Source organism: Pyricularia grisea, chromosome VII, assembly GCF_004355905.1.
Source record: "Pyricularia grisea strain NI907 chromosome VII, whole genome shotgun sequence".
Classification (NCBI taxonomy): domain Eukaryota; kingdom Fungi; phylum Ascomycota; class Sordariomycetes; order Magnaporthales; family Pyriculariaceae; genus Pyricularia; species Pyricularia grisea.
The window spans coordinates 95,168-112,987 of NC_044975.1; the positions used below are offsets into that span (position 1 = coordinate 95,168).

Below are 17,820 nucleotides of genomic sequence, written 5' to 3' on the forward strand. Positions count from 1 at the left end.
ATGCGACAGAGGGAGGGGCAACTCCTCAAACTGGCAGTGCGGTCGCAAAGTATTTCTACTCTGTCTTCCCGCAGAGATTTTTTCTCCTTGCCCCTCTCCTTCCCTCCCTCACTTCAACCTTTTCCCTCTCTCTCTCTCTCTCTCTGCTATTCTTCTACGAAACGTTTCTGAGATACCCCCCAAAAAAAGCATTCCTTCCTTTGCAAACGTCGCAAAAAAAACAAACACATTCCCTTTTTGTTTTTCTCCCACAATCACATCACATACTACACAATGTCTGCCCCCGAAGACTTCACCATTGACCCTCAGACGGTCAAGGAGCTCCAGCTCCTCGAGGCGGCTCTGTCGGACGTCGACCTTGAGATCGCGGCCAAGCAGTACCTGATGACCCGCGACATCTTTGCTTCGCGCAGGCAGACCATCGCCAAGATCCCCGCGTTCTGGGCCGTCGTCTTTGAGCACGCCCAGCGCGACCTCGAGGCCGCCATCACTGCCGACGACACCGAGCTCTTGGTCAAGGGCCTCGTCGACATCGAGGTCGCCCGCCCTGGCATCCCTGCCTCCGCCACCCCCTCTGACTGCGGCAAGGACAAGTTTGGCGAGCCCAGGTCGGTCGCTTTCCGCTTCCACTTCAAGGACAACGACTGGATCGCCGACAAGGTCCTCGAGAAGCACTTCTACTACCGCTACGCCAAGGACGGCACCGCCGGCCTCGTCTCGGAGCCCGTCAAGATCAACTGGAAGGCCGGCAAGGACCTGACGCAGGGCCTGACCGACGCCGCCTACAACCTCTGGGTCGCCCAGAAGGGCAACGCCGCCCAGAAGCTCGACGCCGTGCTGGACAAGGACGCCCGCAAGGCCCGCGACGCCGCCGCCAAGCAGCTGCCCGAGTACAAGGCCCTGGCCGCCATGCTGGAGGACGCCGACAAGGCCGAGGGCGCCATCAGCTTCTTCAACTTCTTCTCGTACCGTGGCCGCTGGATCAGCGAGGCCGAGAGCGTCGAGGCCAAGGCCGAGCTCGAGGCCAAGCGCGCCCGCGCCGCCGCCGGCCAGAGCACCAAGGAGGACGACGAGGATGACGAGGACGAGGAGGACGACTTTGCCGAGGAGGACGTCGAGACCTTCCCCGCCGGCCACGAGGTCGCCACCACCATCTCGGACGAGATCTACCCCAGCGCAATCGACTACTACATGGAGGACGATGCTGAGCTATCTGAGCTTGACATTGAGGACGATGACAGCGACGAGGAGGACGTCGAGATGTCTTAGATGGATTGAGAGAAAAGAAACAAAAAAAAAAAAAAAAAAAAAAAAAAAAAAAAAAAAAAAAAAAAAAAAAAAAAAAAAAAAGGAAAAAGGAAAAATGATTACCCTGAGATGCGGGGTTAAACGTACATTAAACAGTTGGACAAACAGTCTATAATTTGGTCACGCCGAAATGAATATAAATTTTCTTTGTTGTCTCTAATAACGAAAAGCAATGCTTGCTTAAGGCCAGTGATTGGTTTGACCATCTACTTTCTCCCCCTTTCTATTCTGTTGAAGCCCTCCAAACACTCGTGCTACCCTTGAATTCCTCTTCTTGGCGTGGTATCCACCCAACCACATACTTTTTTTTTTGTCTTGCCTCTTACGTAAAGTGCCCAATTAAATCATGCAGCAGCTCCGTTGATTCCCTTGCCCATCCCCATCTCCCCTCCCATGGTTCTCAAGGCCTCCTTTATCCTGCCGTCCCGCCTGGTATCCTCAGGCATGGTCCGGAGCTCCGGTTTGCTCAGTAGGCTGTAGCGATCCTCGGCCAACAGGCGCTGAGTCGTGATCCTAGACCCGTAGTTCCTCATGAACATGTTGGTGAAGTGGGTGCCGTAGTGGATGCCCTCCTTGGGGCTCTGTCCGGCCTCGTAGCCCGGCAGAGGCTTGGCGACGGCCTGGAAACACGGCTCGTGGAAGTAGGCAAATGCGAAGCGCTCGGCCGTGTTGAGGCCGACCTTGTGTGGAGTCGAAGGGAGATAGGAGTTGGTGATGTATTGCATGATGTCGCCTGTTTTGTTTGGGTTTGGATGTTAGAAAGCTGGAGCAATAGGACTGCAGTCGCTAGATGTTGGAATAAAAAAAGGAACATACCTGGAAAGACGGTAAAGACGTTGGGCATGGGAGGCACGTAGACCCAGCGGTCATCTTCCTCCTTCATACCGGCAGCGCTCTTCTCCCAGTTGGCGTACTGCTCATCGGCATAAGGCGGGCGGATAAAGAGTCCACCGACAGAGTCCTGAGCAGCGATGACGAGAAGACCATAGTCGGTGTGGCTGCCGATTCCGCGGCCCTCCTTGCCCTTTCCGTTGGTCTTGTTGTTCTGCGGGAACCTAATGATGAGATAATTGGTTAGTAAAAGAATGATCATCATGAAGAAGTAAAGAAAAAAAAAAGAGTGAAAGTGGTGGGCAGGACTCACCTGAGGACCCGCATGTGATGCCAACCATCATTGGTATACTGCGTGAGCGAACCCTCGGGCACACCCAGCCCGTACTCGGCAAGCTGCAGCAGCTTCTCGCCGCTCTCGCCCAAGTAGTCCATGTACTTCTTCATGGGGTCGCGCATCTCCGCATCGGGCCAGGGGCAAGGGCCATGGCAGGGCCACTTTGCTTTTACCCTGGGCTCGTCGAGGTCCAGATCCTTGGTGACGGTAAAGATCTCTGAGTAGTCGGCGATGCCGTCCGTGATCTCTTCACCACTGGCGATGTAGCCGGCGTAGCTCTGGCTGTCGATACAGGCGGCTTTTTGCTCGTGCGGCTTGGCAAAGAAGCGCTTGGAAGCCGCCTGCGCCGCGTCATACATGGCCTGCTGCTTGGGGTTCATGGCGATCTGGAGGATGCCGTCTCGGCGCCAGGCCTCGACGAGCGCCTTGCCCATCGCCCGGTCTCCTCGGTTGCCCGAGACGGAGTCGGGGAGTGTGAAGGTCTCGAGCTGGCCCACGCGTGCCTTGTAGCCTGGAGGCATGGTCTTACCCATCCGTTCGAGCTGCTCTGGGCTGAGGCCTTGTGAGGTGACGGTGGCCATGTGCCGCCCATGAGGAAGGCTGCTGGCACGGCTGATGGCTCGGGGGCTAGGCCTGAACATGATGGATTGATTAGATGTGAGGGTAGTGTATTAGTGTTGGTTGGGCTGTATGAGTTGAAGAGATGTTTGATGATGGTTGTTGCAGTTGTGGTTATGATTCACTGAGATGAGTCTGTATGTCTGGATACAAGTTCCAAATATTCGGCAGAGATGGAAGCGTGAGCAGCCAGATTTATAGGCTTCATTTTCCTCTGCATGCCCAGGTTCCGCTGGCGGGTTTTTCAAAGATACTCCATCGGCGGGACTATGCCCAAAGCCGTTGTTTCCTTCAGACAAACCCCCTCCCGCCGCAAGCCCCAGGGGTAGGCGGGCACTCCCGAGCCGTTGAACCCGACACGACCCACAGTCATGCTTGCCCGTTCCAAGTATAGACCTCTATTAGAGCCTTGTTCCAGTTCGAGTCGAACATTAATTAGATGAGTATGCCCGGGTCAGGAGCGAGTACAGAACTCATGGACTTGCATCACCAAACAAGATCCCTGGCATCGAGATTCGACTCTTGAGGTTGTGTCAAAAGACGAAAGATATTCAGCTTCTTGCTGCAATGTCGTGGATTGGCTTGATAGGCTAAGCCCTGCGCAAACAACCTTGGATGCTTGACGTCATTAACATCTTAGTGGCTTTCTGAAGCGTGCTTCAAATTTTGATTCCAGTGTTACGTTGTGACCTCCTGTTTAAAAGCGCTGATTAATTAGTGAGCTATACGGACCTCCAGATGGGTCTTGGCAGAATTGTCTTTCGATATCCCAAGTTTGGAACCAAAACCTTGTGCATTGGTTCTGGAGTAGACCCATTTGGAATAGCACCAAAGGCTACATAGGTAGACGGAGATGAAATAAGACGACGATATACTCAAGCAATGACAATAGAACCATCCTCGGCTGAATCAGATGTTCCATGCAGGGGTGTGCCTCACGTGTGGTGTTTATATTTGACATGGAATAAAAAGAAATAAACAAAGACAAGGAAGAATGATCAGTCTATATTAGTCCGGCCCACTTGATTCGGATTCTAGAATCTCGGGGCCATGCCGGTTCGTGCATATAATGCTGAGTTATGCAGTGCAACCCAAGGAAGCACGCATCGTGTCAAGTCGATAGTCAACAGCTAGCCAGTCATCCAAATTAGGGGCCAGAGTAATTAGAGAGTTTGTCAACACGTGCGTTACCGGTTTGACGTACTGAATTAGTCATCAAATTCTGCATGTACTGGCTATTAATGATGTACTTTTTCTTGACATCCCACACCCCCCCTGTAGGGTAATTTTCCGGGTCTTCCATGGCACGGACTGGGAGGAAGTTACCGTGACAGCGAAGCGCAGGGTCGAACATAGGAGACTCTTGGAAAGATTAGGAAAAAACGAAACAACATGTCAGTGGCTGCGGTGCAGATCCGCCTCAAGCTCAGTCGGATCCAGATGGGGAGAGGCCTGTTAAGTGTAGGTCAGGGGGGGTTGAAATAATTGGGGTAATCCGAAGGTTTGTTTACCCCTGATGCTACGGACAGTTGTTTGAATACAAGAGATAGGCACAAACAGTTTGGTAGCGACTTGGAATTGAAATTTCTCCAACAGTAACGAAATTCGACTGAGTGTTCTAGACTAGTAAAAACCTTCCTTGCCGAGGTTATTGTGCGATGCGACCAATAAGAATTCGTAAACTTGGGATAAGAACTTCTGCCAGAACAAGAGAGAAATCCAGGCACAGAAAACTTAGTTTTGTTTGTCTCTTCTTTGGACCTGGCAGAATATCGGCATGAGCCGCACGTCCGACCATATTGGGAAAAAACCATGGATCTAAAAATGGTCAAGTTGACGCCGGAGCTACCTGAGAAAGAAAGTGTCGAGCCAACTGCTCAACGGCGACTCGGCATTTTTTGTTGTGTCTGGGCACTGACAATCAAGCACGGCAACTGGACGCGATTGGTCGCAAGTCGGAGAACGACATAGAATTGTTCGAAATATACAATGCATTACCAAATCAACTTGCTGAATAAGCTGTGCCATGATTTTCGTTGTAGACTGTCAGTCACTAGCCACAGAGACGAATAATGATGGCGGTTGTAGATCATGCAGTGCGGGAGTTTTACGCCGCCGTTATATATCACCGTAGGCATGGGGGTTTGATCATAAACGCAAGCGCCCGGTTTTCAAACGGTGACAGGAAACGGGTCGCAAAAAATAAGTTGGTCCGTGTCAGTCATCTACATGAACCCAGGGTCTTTCTGCTCAACTTTTGTCAGTTCTCGTGATACCAAAGGTAGGTAGTCAAGCGGGCTGGGCCGTGAGTCAGCTTCTTTTGAGGGGTGCTCGCCTATTAGTAGAACATCTGATTAGATTGCCGCCAATTGGCATGACGTCGTCAACGAATCTTCCCAATGAGAGCCCGGAATCCTGTCGGACCTTTTACTCCAAATGAGCAGAATCGGATACAGCCAGAGATATATTGCCTTGGGCGGTTTTATTCAACTGCAAAAAGATCCAGCTATTGATGGAAGGAGAAAAAGACTATGATTGGAGGTGGAAACGAACAGGAGATGCGGTTAATGGGTTTGTGTACCAGACACTCACGCGGAAGTCAACAGTCGCCCAAGAACTGCTCAAAATATGTTTATGCCGAGGAAAAACTCCAGTAACGCCAACGCGCATATGCAAGGAACCGATACCTACCAGGTAAACAAAGAAACAAGAAAAGCAATACAAAAGCCACTTCCAAGTAAAGACATGTCGACCGCCTCTCAAGGGTCCCCCGTACCAGGCCATTCATCCCAGAAACCAGGATCATCATGCCAGGTGAACATGCTAATTGGGTCAGGACTGACATTACCCTCAGTCTGGCCCCGCGACTCGGTAAACTGGAACGTCCTGGTGGTCCTGGGAATTTGGTTTGAGGTGCTGTTGGAATCGTCAATATCAGGGTTTCTGACAACATGCTCCGACTTCTGGTTTATCGAGACTCCGTCAGCTGAACCAATCTCTGCAAACTCGTGTCGTATTGGGACGAGATCTAGCATCGCCTGGTTTTGGCCCAAAAAGTCGGTTGGTTCTCCTTGCCCTATCTCAATTGGATCGACGAGAAAGTTGTGATGATGATCAAGTGAGCCGACAAAATCCCCTTGGACCGGTGGCGGTACAAGGCAGGAAAGGTCCGCCGCCAACGAGACTGATGGTAAACTGGAAGAAACATGAACCATCTGGTCCTGAATGGGGTTTTGATATACGCTGTCCAGAGTCAGCGGTGTGGAGACAGCACCAAGCGATGAGCTGCTAAAATCGTTGACCTCATGATCCCCATTATCGCCATCACTCATTAAGTCGTCCTCATCATCAGAGGCGGAATCTGACGAGTCAGAGCTGTCTTCCGACAATCCATTGTCCATCACCAAGGTAGGATGAGGAGCGGCAGCGGCAGCGGCCCGCACCAGCTGCCTCTCTGCCTCCTCATTGCCAACCACCCTCCGCCACTCGACTTCCAACTCCTCCCCCCACCCTAGCATCTCTGCCAACTTCCTGACCCCAGAATCGCAGTCTCCAAGCTCGACAACATCGTCTGCCCTCTCCCCGAAATCTCCCACCACCTCCCGGTTGAACAAAACTCTCGGCACGCCATCCGCTGCCCGGACCGGCAGCTCACAAAACGGCGGCACGCTCAGGCTCGTGCCCATGACGATGACCACCTGCCGGGCCCTTGGACCACCCAATACCTCGGGGATCGGTACACCTTCCAGGTCAGGCAGATGCGCCTCCCTTGCGCGAAAGAACCTTTCCGGCAGCTGCTCGCCAAAAAAGACAATATCTGGCTTGACCAGACCGCCGCACTTTCCACAACGCGGAACCCTGGACGCAGCAACGTGGACGCGCATGTCCGCGGCGGGGAACTCTTGCGCGCAGTCGACGCAGCGCTGCGAGTCGAAGCTGCCGTGGGCCTCGACGACCAGGTCCGGCGGCACACCGGCGGCCTTTTCGAGGCCGTCAATGTTCTGCGTGAATAGCATGGCAAGGAGTCCCTTGCGGGCTAGCAGAGCCACGAATGCGTGTGAGATGGTGGGTGCATACCGGCCAGGGTAGAGCTCCGGGGCCAGGGAGTAAAATGGCTGCGGGTTTGTGCGGAAGAAGTTGATGTCAAAGACGTCGGTCGGGCTTTCAAGGCTAAAGCGGGCGAGATTATCGTACAGTCCGGTCTTGGGCGAGCGGAAGTCTGGGATCCCCGCCGAGGTGCTGATGCCGGCTCCGGCGAGAACGATAATGCCGGGCGGAGACCCGGCGCCGGCGATGATGTAGCGTGCAACTTGGTCCAGTGTTGTTGATGAGAAGGTATTGTGGCAGTCCATTACGCCTCCATGGTTGTCCATGGCTGGTTCACGGGTGGCTGAATGGGCGATTGGGGTGGCTGAGCGAGCGAGCGATGGACCTGTGCGATATCGGCACTCTTGTCCGATGTGACACCTGTTCCAGGGTACCAACGTCGACTCAAGAGGAAAGGCAAGGAAATGAAAATGAAAGTTTAGTATAGTGGTCGAAATGAAAGATTGAGCGACATTATTATTATTGATGTCAAACCCAATGATGCTGTACTATTGATTGATTGAATGATTGATTGATTTTGATCGGACAATTGCTAAGAAAAGTAGCGACATCTATCAATTGATCAACCGGTCGAATTCAGCGATATCATGGCAAAACATGCCATTGAAAGCCTGGTGCCAAGGCAGAATGATGGAACCCGTCAGGCCCTTCCGGTCGGTCAATCAATTGAAATATTATCGAATCGAAGAAAACCGACTGGAAGGGAACAGAATGCGCAAGCGCAAGGGCGAATCTTCGCCGCCACAACGTCTGGCACGAACGCAAAAGGACCAGGCGACTGACACGTTACGATGGCGGTGACGGGTTGGAAAGATTACGGATTTGCGGTTAATCAAACTCGTGTTCGTCCTGCATGCTTCGGTTACGTTACGTGGACAGGCACGTGACAGTTGTCCCATGTTGGCGGTCCGTCGCTTGGCGATAAATAGGTAGGTACCTCGTTGTCTAACGCAAAAGCAATAAAGAAAAACGAAAAAACCTACAAAGCAATCAAAATAGATGATAAGGAAATGCGTTAATCATGGATAGAGACGCGGCTGAAAGTGCTTCTGCAACCCACCTTTACTCAAACAGTAAGGTGCATTGGTGGACTTGGTGGACTGGGACAAATTCCGATGGAGGTATCTACTCCACATTTTATCCTTTGTCACTTCATACGGACGGTCTGCAGCTATCATACCAGGTGCCAGCGAGTGACGTATGGAAACCTCACATCAACACAATGTCAACGCAAACCTCAATAGAACGCCATAGAGCATCAATGCAATCCACCAAATCGTTTCAAAATCTGTAATCCATAGAATTATGGGTGTAATAATTTTTCGTTGCTGCTTTGTATAGATGAAGCATCCATCTTACTTTTGTTTTTGTTTTTTTTTTGTTTTCTGTCTTCTTTCCCACTCCAGCCACTACGTATACCCTCGCTGGCCCCCCTGATGCTCCCATGATCGTTGCTTTCGTGTATTTTTTGCTCGATCTTTGAATCGTAAGAGGTATCTCTATCGGAACATAAGAAAAATTCAGATGGATGTGAAAAAAAGGCTTGTTCCTTGCAAATTGAAACGGATGACAAAGGAGAGAAGAAATGGATGGTGAAAAGAGATGGTTTTGAGAAGTGAATTGGAGGGGCGGGTTTTCCTGACCCAGCCATCCTCCCAGTTTGAACATTCAATCAAGCACCCGTCAATGGACCATCCTTTGGTGCTGCCATTGGACTGGTAGCATCAAAGGGGGCTGCATGAAGTGCTGGCTTATTGGGACTTTGTGCATCTCCTCTGCGTTTCCTGTCCAGCGCTGACTTGACCCACTGAGCCACCTCGTCGTCGGCCCCGATGGGTCCTGAGCCTAATGAGAGCTTCTGCGCCGCCGCCTCAAGGTCTTCGGTATCTTCTGCTTCCTCGGCGATAGTCTCTGGCTGTGCCAGCGTCCTAAGCCAAGGGTGTGCAAGGAGCATTGGGTAGGTACTCCTCTTTGCCGGGTTCTTATCGAGACACGACCGCACAAAATTGCGCGCCGTGTCCGAATAACCCTCGGTTGGCAGATCGGGCGGGTCACCCTCGACAATTGCCTGTTGAAGTAATGATCAGTAAATGTCCAAAAAAGAAAACATGTGTCACATGCTTGTTAACATGTGTGTCCGGGTTGGGAAACTCACGCTGAGTTGGCTAAAGATTGTCGATGAGACCTCAGGAGGATATGGATACCTGCCCATTGCGCACTCGATAATGGTCAAGCCTAAGCTCCAAATATCGCTTTGTACGTTGTACGTGCCATCCGCGCCTCCTTGTGCGAAACCTCCGCCCGATATCCTCTCGGGTGCCATATAGCTTTGGCATCCAATGTTGGTTTTGGCAATAGAAGCCACGAGGTTACCGCTCACACCAAAGTCGCAAATCTTGACCTGCCCGCGGGTATTTGCGAGAATGTTGGTGGGTTTGACGTCGCGATGGATGATGTTGTGATCGTCCTTGAGCGACTTGAGGCCCATGACTGTCGCATACGTGATCTTGCGAATAACGCCCTCTGGGATCCCGCCAGAGTATAGCTTGTCAATGGAGCCACCGTCCATGTATTCTATGCACATGTAAACAGCTCCTTCTTGGAAAAATGCGCCATAGAAGTCGATGATATATGGCGAAACGCACTCGTGCAGGATAACTAGCTCCTTGAGAATCGTTGTGAACTTCGCCTCGTCCAGCTCTAACCTGATCTCCTTCATAGCCATCACGACACCCGAGGTCGTCTGGCCATCAACAACGCCATTCGCATCCTCGCCTTCGTTCAGCGAGTTCTGTCGAGACATTGACTGCTTCGTCAGGCTGCCAAGACCCTGTCCAAACCGGGGAACCTTAGGCTTCGCATGTCGAACTTTGTACACGGTACCGTAGTTTCCTTTTCCGAGTTCATCCAGAACTTGTATCTCGTCAAGCGAGATGCTGAATTTATGCCCACTAGCAAAGTTGACGCCTGTGCGTGTGATCGTTGCTGCACCGTCGAACGTGATCCAGCCATTCTCTGCATCAATATACTGCTTAAAGTCGTTCAACTTGTTGTCCGCGATCGCTTGTCCAGTAGCTCCTGGCCCATTGGCTGCATTACTATCGCCATCTGTTGGTCCCGGTGTCCCGCCCTGCAAGTCAGACAACTTGGGCGTTCCCATGCTGGGCGTAGCGCCAGGTCCGCCAGGAAGGCCGCCTAGCTTCATGGCTCTCCTCTCGCTCAGGCTGGGGGGAGCCTTGCGTGCGCTCGGCACAGCCGGAGCCGACTTGGGGAAGCCCTGCGGTAGCGGACGCCCGCCCAAGTTCAGCTGCATGTTGGCGGCGATGTTGGGCGGGAAGCGCATGTTCGCAGCCATACCGCCCGTGTGTAGACCCACAGGCGGCGATTTCGGTCCAAGCCCGGAGCCAATCGGTAGCGGTGAGCCGACTCCCGAGGCAGAAGATGTGCTACTACCGCTGCCAAAGGCTTGCATCTGTGGCCGCCCCATTCGTGTACTTTGTAATGCGCGTGCCTTTGCCATCAGGTCTGCAGGTAGAACTCCAGCGGACGGAGGGGGCCTACGCGCACTGGTGAGGGTTCCAGTCACTGTAGACGTGGACGTCATTGCCGTCGTGGCTGGATCGGAGACAGTCCGGAGGGAGGGGACTCGTTTTGGGAGGGCACTCGGCGATGGCGGGTCTAGTGGGGTGCTCGCCTCCGAGTCGTCGTCTACAATAGAACACGGTGAGGTGGGCATGCTGTCAAATTGTTCGTCCGGAGTGGCAGGGACCGAATTATCCCGGCCTGTTGCCGGCGGTTGTTGTGATTGTGACATTATGCGTCGGGGAAGGTCGGGTTTGCGCGGACGGTTTTGCTGGTTCGAGCGAGTAAAAAGGATTGGTAATTGAGGTTGGCAGTAGTTTCACTTTGATCGCTGCATGCCGAGACAAGACCAGTAAAGTTTGTAGAGGATCGCGATCTTGGAAACGAGAAGGCAAGGTAAAGACTGTAAGAGCCGATTGCTCGATGCGAGTCGGTGTACGGTCACCTCGGCCAGTGCTAGCTAGCTAGGTGCCTAGCTGGCTTGGGAGAGTTTGGCAAGATCAGTGCCTGGAGGAAAACTGTCGGCTCGTCGGATCAGTATGGTATGGACAGGCTAACGGCACTAGGCTCACTGCTGTCTGCAGCAAGTAAGCTGGAGTTTGCATTAGCTAAGTTCCAGTCCATTTGAGTGAGGAGCCAGCGTGGTTTAAAGGTTGGACGCCGGTCATGTTGTGTTGCCCGGCACTGTCGGTTCGTGGGCGGGGAACTGCAAACACACCTGTTGTTTGGGTTTGGTCCGACCGAAGCCGTCTATTCTTCGCGGGCGTAGCCGTCGTCAATTCTATGGAGGGGTTCGCCTGCTAGGGTTCAGAGTTGGGCGGCCCAGGAATGATCGGGTTGCAACAAAAAGGTCCCCACGCTTACAAGGTCCAGTGTATAGGCCGGGCTCTGAAAGGGAAAATGGAGAGGAAAGACAAGAGGTTTTTTTTTTTTATTCCTCCGGCAAAAGTGAGGTGGATATGGTTTATCAAGATGGGATGGCAAGCTTGAAAATGCTCAAGGTACCGACTTTGATGGTCAGCTTCGGCTTGCGTCTGTGTTTGCGTTGGGTTGCGTCAGTGCAGGATTGACAAATCTGCGCCGGGGGCTTGGCCCAAATGTGGAGTTTCCTGGAACCACCTACTTCACAGGAACAATAAATGTGGGCCTGGGGGATACACTCTGCTGGGTAGGTACTTCGACCTTAAAATACGATCACCAATTGGAATTAATCCAGTACCTGTCAAGAGACTGGCATTTGTTGTAATGATGATGAATATAACAATAATCGACGTAAGCGAGCTTTCTTTGTGCCGGATTCTCTACTGATCCGCCAAAGTTACCACCTTGTCCCCACGCGGTGGGCAGAGGGCGGAAGAGCAACCATGTCTGTCCTACTACGAAAGGCGGAAAAGTAAATGATTGGGGGGACTATGGACGGTGTTTTTTTTTTTTTTTTTTTTTTTTTTTTTTTTTTTTTTTTTTTTTTTTTTTTTTTTTTTTTTTTTTTTTGTCGCGTACGGGCAGTGAACTCATCATCGAAAACATCAAAAAAAGAACTCCATTACTGCATAAGTACATAATGATTGCGCATCGGCACATCCGTCAACTCCCAAATGGACAGCCACTACTTGTCAAATCAGCTCCTACCGTGCATGTTCAATAGATCCTAGTACAGCTCTGCTGATAATGGATGGGCAGAAAATTAGCGTACCACACAAACCACAAACCCTGGCGATGACGTTGATGGTCACATTTGTGGCTTGGAGGGGTAATAAAGGGTGACCGGCAGGTATGGCTCTGCCACTGACGCCTCCCTCCCGCCTACATGTGCAGTAGTGAACGTCGAACCAAGGGTTTCGTCAGGGACATTTTAACGTACCCAACTGAGGGTTTGTATCTTTTTTTGTTTTTACCATGGTACACAATAGAAAACAGGATTGGGATTGCCGTGATCTTCCCCAAACATGAAACGAGTTGACAAGTCCCAATGTGGAAAAGGTCTTTGTCTAATCGTGGCAGTGAAACGGGGACGCAGCCGACCCCGCAACTTGGATCCGTCCCGTGGTGGTGCTGATTAGCTGGTAGTTCAGCTGTAATTTGATGTGTCCAAAGTTTGCTATTCTTTTTTTCTTTCGTGATAGTAAGCCAAGAGAGTATTAAGATCCGGATCTCTGAACAGACATGACCAGAAGAGGCGTTCCTCCAAAGCTAGTTTGGCCAAGATTAAGACCCTTCCTACATGTAGTACCGACGTTTCCAACAGCTGGGTACCAAATAGCATGCAGCTTTGACCAACCTCGAGCTCGTTGTTGCTGACCGGAAATGATTCAAGTTGTGCATATCACGTATTCGACTTGGCTTGTACGAAGGTATTGCCCAGCCTCACTCCATAACCATTCCTACGTAATACGTCTTGTTTTCCAAAATTAACATACAATCCTTGCATCGTGGGGCGGAATGATGTGATGCCTGAGCCAGTTTAGGGCAGCATAAGAGAGGAATGCAATCGTGAACATCCAGGTACAACACCTCAAAGCGACACTATTTCCACAGCGGTTAGCGGCACGCGCGTATTTCTGCCGACGGTGATTCGGTACGGAGCAAGATTTATTCCAAGTACCTACTATTGGTACTCATTCTGTGAACCATGCCGACCTGTCAGATGAATTGGGCAGTTTGGAAATCAGGTCAACTTCGCTTAACAATTCTATTGCGTCATAAGGGTCCCTTCCTAACGGGTCTTGATGCACAGGATCCCGGGCCCTACCATATTCTGTGATGTGGTGGCCAGCCCTTGCGCCGTGCCATGGATTTCACGATGGGGGCAGACCGCCTTGGAACCGCCTGCAATATGCAAAAGCTCATGAACGCCAAGTATTTTTCTTTTAATTTTAGTTACGCGGCATTAGGTTCGGGACAAAATAGGCCGTTACTGTCCCGACTGTTCTTCTCTTTTTGTCCTTTGTCTACTCCTTCGATTTTTTCTAAACGAACGTTGACGATGTTCGGTCACAAGGCGTGTAACGAAAACATTCAGATCAGACTCGAGGGTAATGGTGACCTGTACCGGTAGAGGCTTTGAACCTCGTTTTAGACATGACATCAGCGCCCATTTAGCTTGGTCGGTTCTTAACAATTGCCGTTCATTAGGGCAAAATTTTGATCCAGAGAATTTCGTGATTATTTTCACTAGCCGACGATTGTGAAAAAAATTAGTAGACCCTTGCCAAGAGGCCAGTAACGTCAGAGCATCCATCAGGGTGAACCATTGTGTCGGTGGCTATAAGTTTATGCGCGACCGACCAACACTGAGAATTCTGGCAGCGCTTCCTCACGTGACTGTGAGAGCGACGACGTCGATGGCGTGACAGCGGCCCCGGTCCTCATTTGAATGACCTCACCATTTCGCCAGCAGAGCTTGATCTCTGGCGACAGGGACAGCCCATGGTCGATCCTTTTTTCATCAGTACCCACTTTAAGCAGGAACATAACTCCAAAGTGGCTTGGCTTGCACGTGCCGTGGAGCGACACGTCTACAGGTCGATACTAGCACGTCTAGCTGTCGATGATTGGTCGAATTCTACCGGAGATAAGATTCAATGGCTTAGATTGTTGATGCTTCGCGAGCTTGTCGTTGTTTTGCTTGGCGTGGGCCGAATAAAAGACTTGATAAATGCAACATAGGATGTAAGTATGTACTGTCAAGGTCTAGCCTGTCGTCGGAAACATTCTGGATGTTGAATGATTGAAAAATGCAGTTAAAAAAACCGTCTCTTCCGAGCAGCAGAATGAATAATCACAATCTCAGCCTTTCTTTACATCTTGGCGTTTGGGGCGTTAAAAAGTGAGTTGTTCATGTCTCCTCTTCGTCCAAAAGAAAAGTGGGCGGTACGCCTTGGCGGCTGTGCAATTCAGACAACAAGGGCGGATTAGCAAGTACAGCCGACCGACCCAGGCCTGCCTCACAAGCGAAACGATGTTGGGTTGGCGCCGGTGTCAACCCAGTCCACTGTGCTACTAACCCCAACCCACCTAAACAAAGAAGCTTGGCCATCTCCAGCGCGCGCGCTTGATTTTGATTTCTCCGTTCCTTTCTTTAACCATGACCGAAGCTGGCATGCCGATCGGAAAAAGTTCTTATGCAAGGCCGTGGAAACTGCACCCGATTCCAATCAATCTCCAACTATCTAAGTTTAGCAACCAGGACCTCCTTTATTAATTGAAGAATTTGACTTTTTCTACCTTGTTCAACACTTATTTCTTACCGCGTGCCTACCATGAAAACCACTGTGTTTGCATTTTCTTAAAAAAAGCTCGTGTCCCGCCAGGCGCCAGCGCAGACACACGACTAAAACTTGAGCTTACTTTCTCGGGCAGCCACACCAGCCTGATTTTCATCCCTTCCATCATTCGACCAAACGAACGAACCCCTCATCGAGGTTTTTTCTACGTCAATATAAAAACCGCCTAGCCCGGCGTCTGGCGTCTTTGTGGGCACAAGGGTTCTCGTCGCTCGCCGTCATCGTACCTGGCCCTCGCCACGACCGACCCTAATGGCCTCCTTCTTCACATCACCGGCATCGTACCGGGTCAACAACATGTTTGACAACCCGACGTTGCCGCCAGCGTTGATGGCGCAGAACCCATTCGAGATCTTCAAGAAGAAGCCGCACGAGTCGCATCCTTCACTGCCACACCTAGTTCTTCTGGTTTTTGAGGCTGTCATGGAGGTCGTGTGCGTCGCTCTACCAGGCTACATCATCGCCAGGCTGGGCCACTTCGATGCCGAAAAACAAAAGTTCCTTGCGAACCTCAACATTCAGCTTTTTACACCATGCTTGATCTTTACAAAACTGGCGTCGCAGCTAAACGCTGACAAGCTGGTTGATCTCGGCATTATACCTGTCATCTTTGTTATTATGACGTTTGTTTCCTATATGGTCGGTTTGGGTGTTACCAAGGCATTTGGATTCGGCAGGCGCCCAGCAAATTTCGTGATCGCCATGGGAGTACGTACCTGCGTTAACCTTTCAACCGTTAGGAGGAAGATGGTCAGTCACGCTAACTACAGCTTCTTTCACAGGTCTTTGGCAACTCAAACTCCCTCCCCATCTCCCTCGTTATTTCACTCTCGCAAACGATATCGGGCCTACACTGGGATAGGATCAAGGGGGACAATGACGACGAGGTCGCAGCACGTGGCATCCTGTATCTTCTGGTTTTCCAGCAGCTTGGACAGCTCGTCAGATGGAGCTGGGGGTACCACGTCTTACTAGCACCCAAGGACAAATACGAAGAGTACAACCAAGAACAGGCAGAGGCCGGCCGCTTGCGCTCCGGTAGTGTTGATGGCGAAAGCGTCAGCGAGAGGCGCGGACTGCTCGAGAACGGAAGCCTCCATGGGTCCGACCCAGACGTTGGAAATTCCGATGATGAGGGAACCATGCACACCGACTCGGACTCATACGTGCCCGCCGGCCGAACACCCATTGCCAACCATTCGCGAGCGTCGCCCGCTGACAGCGAGGACGACGACTCGGATGGTAACCGCCGCCCCAGCTCGGCGCCTGGTGGTCGAAAGAGTCGGAAGAGCAGGAAGCATGATAGTTCCGGGCCTCGTAATCACTCGATCGGGCCTGGTCTAACCCACGTTCATATACCACAGCCACATGAGAACGATGACGATCATATTCAGTCGTTCCCGCGCATCCGTAACAATGATGAGCAGGATATGTCTGGTAGAGTCAAGGGCCTCAAGATGCGCGCAGCCATGCTTAAGCGCAAGTCGACCAACTCGATCAAAGCTTTCGGTTTACGCCTGTTTGCTAGGCTGCCAATCACATTACAGCGAGGTTTCAGGATGCTCGGCAGGGGTGTAGAGAAAGCCAATGTTTTTCTGTGGGAGTTCATGAACCCGCCTCTGTGGGCAATGCTGATCGCCATTGTGGTCGCCTCGATCCCTTCACTCCAAAGGCTCTTCTTCCAGGAGGGCTCCTTTATCCGCAACAGTGTCACCAGAGCTGTTTCACAGTCTGGCGGTGTCGCCGTCCCTCTGATTCTAGTGGTCTTAGGTGCCAACCTTGCCCGCAACACGCAAAAGCACGAATCGGTTGATCCAGAAGAGAGGGAGATTGGCACTAAGCTACTAGTAGCTAGCTTGATGTGCCGCATGCTCCTGCCGACCATTATCATGACGCCAATCCTGGCCTTCTTTGCCAAGTACGTTCCGATCAGCATCTTGGATGACCCAATCTTCGTGATTGTGTGCTTCCTGCTCACAGGGGCGCCAAGCGCTCTACAGCTGGCGCAAATATGCCAGCTTAACGATGTCTACGAGGGCGTCATGGGAAAGATCCTCTTCCAGAGCTACGTGGTATGGATCCTGCCAAGCACACTCATTCTGGTGATGCTTGCCCTCGAGGTTGTTGAAGCTGCCAAGTAGGCGATGAGAAGAATCTAGACTGGTCGCTTTGCCAACCCTCGTTGTACCATTTTCCTTGTCTTTCCTGTTTGCATTTTGAAGTGGATTGAGTGCTCTGTGCGCAACACTCGGGTCTAGGCGTTTTGGCTTTGCAGAAGGCCTTGTAGAGAGATATAAGGGCATGACTCCTGTGCCCCCTGGCCATTCTTGGTGGTTAATTTCCTTTGTCCTTTTTGTCGGGTCCGGACGAAATATAGGCATAGAGCAAGTGTCTCACGGGCAACAGCAATGTTATTGTTTTATTTGAAAAGTTGAAAGGTTTTGTCATACTATCGATCGAATCTGTAATCTTACACTTGAATATTTGCTGAACAGGGACGGTGTGAGTAGCATCTGTTCAAACGTAATAAACCATATCACATGCTAGCTTGTATCCAGGATGAAGTTGTTGCCGACACAGTCTCGACTTTGATCGTATGGTATTTCGAAAGAGCGTGGGAACTGTGAGTATGGGCCTTTCATATGATCTCTCCCCCAATGATATTATAACACAGTTGGATTTTACGAGCTTAGATATGGCCCTCTGGCTTCACTCCAGCCGATTTCCTGCAGGCCCAGCGGCCGCTCACTCGCC

At 51.3% G+C, this 17,820-nt stretch overlaps 5 protein-coding genes across 5 annotated transcripts; 2 read left to right on the top strand and 3 right to left on the bottom strand.

Moving 5' to 3' along the window:
* Nucleotides 1–273: 273 nt before the first annotated feature.
* PgNI_10092 (uncharacterized protein) lies at nucleotides 274–1,269 on the top strand (the record flags this gene model as incomplete). The annotated part of the gene is made up of 1 exon (XM_031130068.1): nucleotides 274–1,269. The coding sequence occupies one exon, from the start codon at nucleotides 274–276 to the stop codon at nucleotides 1,267–1,269; it is 996 nt and encodes a 331-aa protein (XP_030980122.1).
* Nucleotides 1,270–1,596: 327 nt separating this feature from the next.
* Nucleotides 1,597–3,117, bottom strand: PgNI_10093 (uncharacterized protein; the record flags this gene model as incomplete). Its single annotated transcript, XM_031130069.1, has 3 exons — nucleotides 1,597–2,041; nucleotides 2,125–2,363; nucleotides 2,453–3,117. 3 exons carry the CDS (start codon nucleotides 3,115–3,117, stop codon nucleotides 1,653–1,655), a joined length of 1,293 nt encoding a protein of 430 aa, XP_030980121.1. The 3' UTR covers nucleotides 1,597–1,652.
* Nucleotides 3,118–5,853: 2,736 nt separating this feature from the next.
* Nucleotides 5,854–7,467, bottom strand: PgNI_10094 (uncharacterized protein; the record flags this gene model as incomplete). Its single annotated transcript, XM_031130070.1, has 1 exon — nucleotides 5,854–7,467. The coding sequence occupies one exon, from the start codon at nucleotides 7,465–7,467 to the stop codon at nucleotides 5,854–5,856; it is 1,614 nt and encodes a 537-aa protein (XP_030980116.1).
* Nucleotides 7,468–8,465: 998 nt separating this feature from the next.
* On the bottom strand, nucleotides 8,466–11,798 carry PgNI_10095 (uncharacterized protein). The gene is made up of 3 exons (XM_031130071.1): nucleotides 11,502–11,798; nucleotides 9,357–11,375; nucleotides 8,466–9,269 (listed from the first exon to the last, which is right to left on the bottom strand). The coding sequence occupies exons 2-3, from the start codon at nucleotides 11,013–11,015 to the stop codon at nucleotides 8,874–8,876; spliced, it is 2,055 nt and encodes a 684-aa protein (XP_030980115.1). The 5' UTR covers nucleotides 11,016–11,375; nucleotides 11,502–11,798; the 3' UTR covers nucleotides 8,466–8,873.
* A 2,696-nt stretch (nucleotides 11,799–14,494) lies between these two features.
* On the top strand, nucleotides 14,495–17,623 carry PgNI_10096 (uncharacterized protein). The gene is made up of 2 exons (XM_031130072.1): nucleotides 14,495–15,774; nucleotides 15,849–17,623. Exons 1-2 carry the CDS (start codon nucleotides 15,319–15,321, stop codon nucleotides 17,205–17,207), a joined length of 1,815 nt encoding a protein of 604 aa, XP_030980492.1. The 5' UTR covers nucleotides 14,495–15,318; the 3' UTR covers nucleotides 17,208–17,623.
* Nucleotides 17,624–17,820: the final 197 nt, after the last annotated feature.

Coding starts and splice junctions, on each gene's coding strand:
- PgNI_10095 (XM_031130071.1), bottom strand. CDS start 11,015: ATGTCACAATCACAACAACCGCCGGCAACAGGCCGGGATAATTCGGTC. Junction 9,270..9,356: donor CAATCTTTAGCCAACTCAGC/GTGAGTTTCCCA, acceptor TTACTTCAACAG/GCAATTGTCGAGGGTGACCC.
- PgNI_10096 (XM_031130072.1), top strand. CDS start 15,319: ATGGCCTCCTTCTTCACATCACCGGCATCGTACCGGGTCAACAACATG. Junction 15,775..15,848: donor ATTTCGTGATCGCCATGGGA/GTACGTACCTGC, acceptor CTTCTTTCACAG/GTCTTTGGCAACTCAAACTC.